The sequence below is a fragment of the Sparus aurata genome, chromosome 8 (genome assembly GCF_900880675.1).
Source record: "Sparus aurata chromosome 8, fSpaAur1.1, whole genome shotgun sequence".
Classification (NCBI taxonomy): domain Eukaryota; kingdom Metazoa; phylum Chordata; class Actinopteri; order Spariformes; family Sparidae; genus Sparus; species Sparus aurata.
This window is the reverse complement of record NC_044194.1, coordinates 26,354,068-26,363,525: the sequence shown is the minus strand read 5'-3', so window position 1 is coordinate 26,363,525 and position 9,458 is coordinate 26,354,068. Positions and strand designations below refer to the sequence as shown.

General features: G+C 40.3%; 2 protein-coding genes across 4 annotated transcripts in view; both read right to left on the bottom strand.

The window, feature by feature from the left end:
* The window catches only part of nup93 (nucleoporin 93), a 42,316-nt gene that overhangs the window by 4,408 nt on the left and 28,450 nt on the right, over positions 1-9,458 (bottom strand). For 2 of the 3 annotated variants that reach the window (XM_030425610.1, XM_030425611.1), the window contains one exon: positions 6,996-9,400. In XM_030425610.1, the coding sequence (XP_030281470.1) occupies positions 9,290-9,400 (111 nt within the window). In that variant the 3' untranslated portion in view covers positions 6,996-9,289. Of the gene's footprint in view, positions 1-6,995; positions 9,401-9,458 lie in introns of those variants that run through there. The other variant, XR_003984883.1, reaches the window with a different exon arrangement.
* On the bottom strand, positions 491-4,135 carry zpd (zona pellucida glycoprotein d). Its single transcript, XM_030425616.1, has 10 exons — positions 3,966-4,135; positions 3,723-3,771; positions 3,528-3,635; positions 2,837-3,045; positions 2,536-2,693; positions 2,124-2,238; positions 1,880-2,007; positions 1,590-1,773; positions 753-858; positions 491-660 (listed from the first exon to the last, which is right to left on the bottom strand). The coding sequence occupies exons 1-10, from the start codon at positions 4,020-4,022 to the stop codon at positions 539-541; spliced, it is 1,236 nt and encodes a 411-aa protein (XP_030281476.1). The 5' UTR covers positions 4,023-4,135; the 3' UTR covers positions 491-538.

Sequence of the window (9,458 nt, the reverse complement as noted above, 5' to 3'; positions counted from 1 at the left end):
AGGGAAAGATCAAGCTAATAAACAAGTTTTTGGGCAGATGAGCTGACAAAAAACAGGCACCAGGCACAAACCATTCTTTTTAAAGCAGTCCCATTTAGTTGGCTCTGCATCCTGGAATAGGGTTACTTTTGTTGTTGTACCATTTCTATTAGAAAATAAAATAGTCGAGAAGTTAAAATTCAGACCTCAACAGAATTTAGGTGGGGATGCAACTTTAACCTTAGCACCGTTTTCATTCTTTTTCCTGGGGGCCCCACCCTGCATGTTTTAGATGTTTCCTTGCCCGAACACAAGGCCCCCGGGATTGAAGACTAATGACATCCAAATGTAGCTAGAATTTCAAGAAATAATGTTATGTTTGACAAAAATCTTGAAGTCTGCGCTAATCTAAACTCTGGTGGTCACAAGTTTCAAATGTATCTTATTAATCCTGCACAAAACTTGTTTAGGGAATCATTTATCAGGACAGGAATAAAAAAAAAAGATGCGGTTGCTTTTTAAAGTTTTATTAAAGCTGCCAACAGCAGCAATATTACTGTCAATGTTCCTCGGTATGTGTGAGCCTCCTGCTGCCTGCCTTGGCCACAGTGATGAGGATGATGAGGAAGAAGCACACGGTCCAGACGGCTGCTACAGGCAACACCACCGCCGTCAGCATGCCTGAAACAAATGCCAAACACGTAATCGTGGTAGTCACATTCAATACATGGGAAACTATTGCTTCCAATAGTGATAGAGAAACAAGAGCTTACTGGAGGTAGGTCTGTTGGGCATTTCGATCCTGATGGGTCCGTATGAAAGGAGGCCCTGGGCGGGGTATACTCTCACTGCTTCTCTTTTACTGATTGAATTACAGTTCTGTAATGAAAGTCGAGACAAAAAAGACAATTTAGACTATAAATCCTATAAATGAGATTGGTCAGTAGCAATTTGTTGTTCACTTTCACTGCATTTACTTTGAGACTTGACTACAGTTAAAAGGGACACACATTATCAGGTTCATAACTTAATTTTGGGTTACTACTTGAACAAGTTTACATGCTTTAATGCCTCAAAACACATCAGTTTTCTCATACTGTCCAGTGCCGCAGCACTGTATTCCCCCTCTGCCTGAAACACTCCATTTTAGCTCCTGTCTCTTTAAGCCCCCATCCTCCTGAACACTCAGTCTGCTCCGATTGGTCGGCTCACTCATGTCTGAGCCAGCACCGCTAACAACTACAGAGCAGCTGTGCAGAAGGAATTGTAAAGTGCCAAACTATCTACTTGGTATAAAATGTGCAAACGTGACACAGTGATGTAGTCTGATGTCGCAAAGTCATGGAATTAAAGGTGGGACTACCAATGAGGCGTTTCAGGAGCAGCGTTTTCAGTGGGAGAGAGGAACTTCTATTTGTGCGAACTTTGCCTTTTTTCACTTTCTAGATTTTTTTACATGCATGACGACCTATATAAAACACTGAAGGAAAGGGGTAAAAAAAATTTAAAAAGCATCATGGGTCTCCTTTAAGACCAACAAATAATCCAATATGAAACCTAATCTCATTAGCCCTTTAAGACTATCAAGTATGGCAGTAAAATGAGCTCACCGGCGTGCAGGACTTGTGGTCGTCTGGCTCACACAGTTGCACAGTGCAGTGCAGATAGAGGTGGTTAGGCTCTGCTGTGAAGCGAAACATTTCAAAGCTGTAGCGAATGGTGGAACTCGCTCCGTTACGGCCAGACTCTCCTGCACTCATATTAAGAAAGGTAACAGTTTGGTCCTTCACACACCTGGATAAAGAGATGAAAATGAGGAGTAGGAATGAAAACAGTGGAGATTATGTCCAAAAAAAGGACAAAGCTGAGATGAACTGTCGTCATCGAGAGCAGTTCTGACCCGTTCTGAAGCAGAGTGTGAGAAGATACATCCGTAGTGTTCGGATCAGATGTCTGTGTGGCCCAACACTCATTAATGCGGAGCAGGAAGAAATCTGCAGGCTCTGTGACCGTCACCTCCACATACACCTGGACACATTTTCAACAAGCTATTTTTTTTTACTTTAGACATCACTGACATGAGACAAACAAAAACACCAATTTGATCCATATTTGGTGAAACTTGTCGATGAACGTTGGCCTACCATGTTTCGGAGTTCAATGGTGGGGGCAGAACTGTAGGCTTCGGTGTAGGTTGAATCTGTGTACAACATCATCTGTATCTCTGCATCAAGGTCATCAACACGCATCACCGTCTCGCTGTCCGTGAACACAGAGGAGCCAAGGTCAGTTTGGCGACACCGAGTGCACATCCTAAAAACACCCTTTATAGCAGCAATTACAATCTGTACTAAATAATGTTGTCAGATTGCAGCGTACAGTAAAATTCATGTTTCCGGAGGCCAAAAGGGTTTAGGGAAAAGCCCTCAAACAATATCATTCGTGAATCCTTGCCATAGAAACCAGTACATGAACTGAGAGCACTTCCTTTCAAAATTTTTACATGTATAGTTAAAGGACAGGTGATATTCTTTAAGTGTCCAGGCCATTGCTTACGTGGAAAAGGGGATGATTGGGAAAGGCAAGCTGACTCTCCTGATGTATGGAAAGACGCATGTGTAGTCCAGCCTGATGACTGGATTTCTGATGATGTTTCCAGTAACCTGAGGGTCTGACAGTAGACTCAGGGAGTATCTGATGTGGGTGAAGTTTTTCTTTACGAAGGGGGAAAAAAAAAACAAACAAACAAAAAAAAACACTATTGACAAGGATGGCTGTTACAATGTCTGTCCTTTTCTACACTTAACAGTAACAAGTTTGCGCTGGGCCTTTCAAGAAGTTAATGCTCCTGTTGTACCTCCAGCGGCCTGCCTCCACAGGTTAGATACTGGTCTTTAGACGTTCTGGAAACGTAGTACGGCACACCGTTGAAGACCGCTCTCTCAGCACGGCATGACTTGTTGGGCAAGTGCAGGGACTCCAGTGGCACATGGTGATACTTGAAGAAATCTTCTAGCACCGTGATTGCTATGTAGTTCCTGTCGCACACAACTTTGATGTCTGCATCTGTAAGATAACCAAAAAATAATTAAAGCACTGGAACTCAACCGCCCCCCACCCTGTCTGTTTGTCTCTCATTGAAGAGGATGAGGCACAACTAACAAAAAATGACCCTGCTGATGTCATCATAGTTATGCATCATCTTATTTCCTGGGTTGTGGGACTAAAATGTACAGTATGGCAGAAAGCCAATGTTACAAACTGAGGGCAACATGTGAACATTGGGGTTAAAAATACAAGATTCCACTGGTTTAACTATGGGAAATGTAGGATCTAATGTTTCTGGAGCCTGGTCCTCACTAAAAGTTCACATATCTGGGCTCATGCGCATCAATGGTGACCATTAAATTTGAAGAATGGTGATTCACATACCTTACTGTGACAAATAAATACCAAAAAAACAAAACAAAAAACAAAAACCGGCAGAGTGAATTATAAGAATACAACATGACACATCAAGATAATCCTAAATAGAACAATGTGCCTACTTTTGTCACAGCGGTCACCATAGTATCCCCTGGTGCACTTGCAGCTCCTGTGGTGTGGAGCCAGGAGACATGTGGTGCTGTCAGTGCAGTGCTCCACACTGCACATCCCTACACGGTGAAGAAAGAAATGACTCGTAAAACGTCCAACAAGCCACAGCACGTTTATCATTTGTTGTACAAAGTGGACATGTTTACCCTCAACACGGTGCCACGAGAAGCCCAGGAGAAGCAGGACGACGCTCAGCTGGTTTGAGGAATGAACATTTCTACTTTAACTGTTTTTACATTAAGTCTTCATATGTTTATTTACCTGCTAGCCGAGCTCGTGGGCCTGTAACCTGTAAGCTAGGCTACATCTTCAGTTGAGCTCTCTGACCTAACACGGCTGTCTCACATGAAGGATAAATAATGCTCTTTAAATGTTTTATCCACACCCACCTTGAAGCCGATTAGGTTCATTGCTGCGCTGTTTTTACGTAAAATAAACAACAACATATAAATGTAGTTCTAAGTGTATTTTCAGTCAGACAGGATGCCCTCCTCGTCGTTTTCAACACCTGCTGCTCTGATTGTGAACACCTGTCGTCTGGGAGCGTGTCGGCCATTTTCTCCAGGAGGACTTTTAATTCCGCCATTTATATGTTTTATATAAATATTTAAAGATATATATATCAACCAACAGTTAATGGTATTTATTGGTAAATTTAAAATATCCCAGCTGTTTCTAAAACGATTGTTCAAGTCATCGCATCGACACGTCTATAATATAGCCTTTAGTGATGACAGTGGTGAGTTCACTGACCTTTTTTTTCCCCTTCCAATCCTCTTACCTAAATGTTATCTTTTCTTTCTTTTTTGTTAAACCTTTTTTATTGAAAAGAGAATAGTTTACAAAGAATTCAGGTTAATCAAACAGTAGCACACACAAAATAAATACAAGCGAAAATAAAGCTAAATAAGGACATAAAAACAAGGATACAATCAAATAATTATATGTACAAAACAAAACACAAGACGAATATTAAGTAGAGAAATTAAGAATTAAGCAAGGATGGGTAAAATATACATTAGTATCAGGGTAAAAAGTTTTAAAATTACTCAAAAGTGTATTGTATTTTTTGTTGATTATTCATTTAAGTGATTGAAGTAGTGAGTTTGTTTCTAAAAGAAAAAGTGAACGTTTGGGATGTGATCTAGAGAATGTCTGTCTGTGAGTAAAAGTGTTGCAATATAGAATGATGATGCCATGTTACATCACGAGGTTTTATTTAAAATAAGAAAAATATAATGTCAAGGGGTCTCCAGCAGGTGTCACTATTGTCAACACAAAGTGCGTTCAGTGCTTTTGAAAGTTGACTCCACCACCACTCACAGTGTGTGAAACAGCCCCACAGTCAAACCCAAGTGACAGGAACTGTGAAGCTTACATCGACCGGTCGGTACCAAGCCTGATTGGAAAAATATCTGAGATGATTCCTTTTGGATCGCACGAGAAATAAAGAAAGATTTTGGTGTAAAAGAAAGAAATCAGATTTCTGGTGTCAGCAGGTCAAAACAGTGGGGCGCTCTGCCATAATGCGTCTGTGGTAGGGAACTAGTCTCTCAAGGGAAAGTCATAAATGGGTCACTGCGTTTCCTACGGTGAGAACTCGGCACACCCGCAGGCCGGACCCCATATTCTCAGACGATTGGGTGCAGACCATCTGCTTGTGATGGGAGAAATCACAGCCAGAACGAGTTGTTGATGAGGGAGGCTCCATGATTGATGGGGCAGGTTTGCAGCACTTCATCTCTGGTGGCAGATCAGATGGCCTGAGAATATAATGAATGTTGTAAATGTTTCTTTTCTGTCTATGATGTCTCCACTCTCAAGTCAGCAGCCTCCTTCTGTGATAGTTCTTCATGGTAAAAATGTAAACGGTCTAAATGTTAACAACAGGGTGTCTGTAGTTAACCTGAACAAATGCATCACCTACGGGATAATAGCTTAATAATTTCAGTGATCTCCTAGACTGAATCAATTATTTCACCAAAAAGTCAAACTACAGAGCATTTTAGGCCGGTATGAAAGCTCTACACTGTACCAACACATTGGCGAATATATATTGGATTTTAAGCACCATTTAAGTGGCATCTCAACTTCTGTTGCACTGAAAAGCATTAATATGTGAGGATGGGATCTGAAAGGCAACAGCCTCAAGGACACTGCCGTGCACAAACCATCCAGCCAAAGTCCTCCTACACTGGTACAGCACCGCAATGCGCCCCTTGTATAGATGGTGATTTTAACGTTAATCTACATTAGCCATAAGGGACAATTATTCAGATCGTCAAAACAGGGACTTAGCTGTTTTTTCTATATGAGGATGTACAGTCAGATGTGCTGTTCTACTAATGAGAAGTGTCACAAATCATGATTTCCCTCTGTTTTGACAAAGTATCTGTTTCGCACAATCTTTTAACAACACAAAGGTCCAGAATTTAGTAGTTAGGAATCTGTCACACCCTGATGTGAGTAGCTGCCTGATCTGAGCTTGGGCAAATATGTTGCGTAGGTTCAATTCAAATGAATTCAATTAAATTCAACTCAACCTAGTTCAGTTCAATTCAAATCAATTCAATTTAATTCAATTCAGCTGGGCTTCACTGACAGGGGAATTATAGGAATATTGCCGAAACATAAAAGTACAATTTGTCCAGATATTTTATCAGAACACAATATATGATGATCGAAAAATACGCTTTGCTACGAGAGGCAACCAGGCACCAACATCCAAAATAATCATAATGATAAACTAATTTTAAAAGATGTATGTTTTTACGGCAGTTCTAAATGTGGTTATAACCCTTTTATACCTCATCGTATAGGTCATCTTTGACAGAATCCGCCATGTTACTACCACAGCCCTGAATAGACAAAACTAAACTTTGTCCCAACTGCCAGATGCACTAAATTCTACACAGTAGACATTATTAGACATTATTAATAGAGATCATTTTTTTTATCAAGCATTTAAAATACATGTAACATGACAACATGACATGTAGCTCCACTCAACTGGATGTTGCAGTTGTTATATTTCATACCACTCAGCTCTAGATTAGAATTTAAAATTCAATATTTAAAACTCTACCGTCTGTTTGAAAGCATCCCATTATTGACAACAAAAGCATGTGGTGAAGAGGGTCTCTGTTCATACACCCCACATGGAGAATCCAGTATCTGTGGATTTATTGGATTAGCATATCAAACACTTTAAATCAAACAATTGAAACCTCAAGACACATTCTTTTGGCCTTGCTCATACCCAGTGAGATTTACTTTACTGATCATGAAGTTCAATTTCTTTTGATGCCTCGGTTTTTCTCTTTGAAATTACAAATAAGCTGTACATTATTATTTCATTGTGCTGCTACAACCCCATGTTCACACAACAAAACAACAACAGAACAAATCGAAAGAGCAAATATTGGTAATATTATTTATTAAAAGACAGAAAGCATAAGAAAGGTTTTAGAAGTCTTTAGAGGTGGGTATATAAAATGCGTCAGTGATCACAATGTAAATCTTTGCTTGATTTCATCTTGACTGTGTGTGGAGTTGACGTCTGAATAAACTGATGTGAGCCCAAATCATGGAATGGGGGGGAATTGAATTAATGCTATGAAAGGATGGAAAAACCATGAAGTCAGCACAGAACAGATTCACATTTGCGTTCAATACAATTCTTGCATCATGTCCCTCAGCAGCATCATGAGGTTGTTTTTCGTCTCGTCGGCAGTGGTGCGGTGCCACCCTGGTGTTGTGAAATAGCCGGGTAATAGGAGGTGTCTGTCATCGGCCTGATTCACAACACCAGCTGCAGCACACACACCTGAGAGAGAGGCACGTCTTCTGTTGCTTGATGTATTAAAAGACAAAAAACACAAAAACCAATAGAGATGCAGAGACAGATTATACCATTTACTAAAGCCTGCAGACTTGCTCACCAAATTGCGAGGGGTCTTTAAGCATCTGATTTTATCTAAATCTGGTTTCATTTATATGCCAGGCGATTCTCAGATCGCCAGGCATATTATTAAGTGTTGGAGAGCAGTTGTGTGTCTCTGCTACTAGCACTGGGTAGGAGTACAACAGCATGGATCCCATAGTACTTGGCTCAGCTCTGTCCATGGCCGTGGATGAACCCAACATCTCTGCACAGTTATGTGGAGCAGCCAAGACAGAATGAGCCTCCATCTGTGTTCTCTCAGGCCAGACTGAAGGACAGAGAGTGTGGACCACAAATTTAGCAGAGGGGATGGTGGGTGACTGTTGCTTAAGATTTGCATGTGCTCGGCGGTGAGCAAACCTCAGCTCAAGTCATTTTTTTGCTGCTAAAACAAGATTTTCGTAAAAAATGCACAAGACTCATGCTTCTTTTTTAAACATCAAAAGCGTGAAACAGGATTAGGATGAATAGGATTTATCAAGAGGCATGTGTTGTTTAGGTTGAAAAAAAAAAAAAACATCTCCTCCCTTCCGTTGCCCAAGAAGTTAACCCTCTGATACAGACAGAAATATCCCTCCAGTCCTGTAGTCGGGAGCAAGCCAACCGACCATCTGCCAGGGGACAGGACGTGTCACAGATACTGCACTACAGCCTGTGGAAACAACATGGCTACTTCCTGGATCAGTAGTAGAAGACAGTAATTTGTCCATTTTAAACGATGGGGAATTGAAATATCTAAAACTGACCATCCTCAATTACATTCCATCAAGACAATATTGACAGTTTGCTACCTGCGTTGTATTGACCCTGATGTTGCATCTAGCCTGCAGCTTCTCTTTAAAAAATCATATGCCCAGTGGCTTACTTCTCTGATCTGACAATTAAACTGCTGACTGTCCCTGTGCACACGTTTATGAATAATCCAACACTAAGTTTTCTTTCAAACCGGCTGTACTCTCACTATTGTGTCAGACGTGGTTTGATTATCATTTCACATCATAAATTAACACAGACATTAAGGGGGACAGTGTTGCTGTAAAGTCCAAATCTATTAGTTCATATGATGAATGGGAAGGTGTGATCAAGTCAAAATGTAACACCTTGTTATGAGAGCATTCACAAGGAGCTCACTCTGAGGACTCCAGTGTGAAGCAGCAAATCCTCCTTCTAGTTCGTAAATGACTAATCAGTTCAAACAGTGGAATACTTTTAACCACTGCAACAACCTTGAATGAAAAAACAAGCTTGAAAAGCTGCAGGAAATTGTGATTAAAAGTAAAACTGTCACTTCACTCACTTTCCAAATTAAAATTGAAAATTGACAGAACATTGAACTGAAGTTTCATAGTAGATGAAGGCCTGCTGTGTTGTTCTGTCACTTTTGTCTTATAATTAAAATCAAAGGATCTGCACATGCAACAAAAACCATGAAAACATAATGGATTTTTTTAATTGTGGCTAAATTAAAAAGTAATGAACATTAAATGATTCAAAATAAAAAGACAACTGAAAAGCAAACTTTTTTTTTTTTATTCCAAATCATCAAAGATACAAATATGAAACAACAAAATGGAGGAAAAACAAAACGGAACAAAAACAACAGACTGACAATGAATGGGAACTCAAATGTATGATATACGGGTGTATCTGTTAACACAATGATAAATGTATACACAACAAATCAGTGAGTGAGAATGTGTGTGTGTGTGTGTGTGTGTGTGTGTGTGTGTGTGTGTGTGTGTGTCTGGCGTGCGTTTGTGTGTTGGCATCTCAGTTCATTAGTAATTCCATCTGCACCAGTCTTGCATTAGTATCCCCGGCCATGTTGTAGGGAATCATACCAGCGAAGGTGATCAGGGCTCTGGCCTGGCTGCGGAGTTGCTGTTCAGAGAAAGAGAAGAAGAAGACGTACATGTATAGCATTAACATTTGTTAGTGT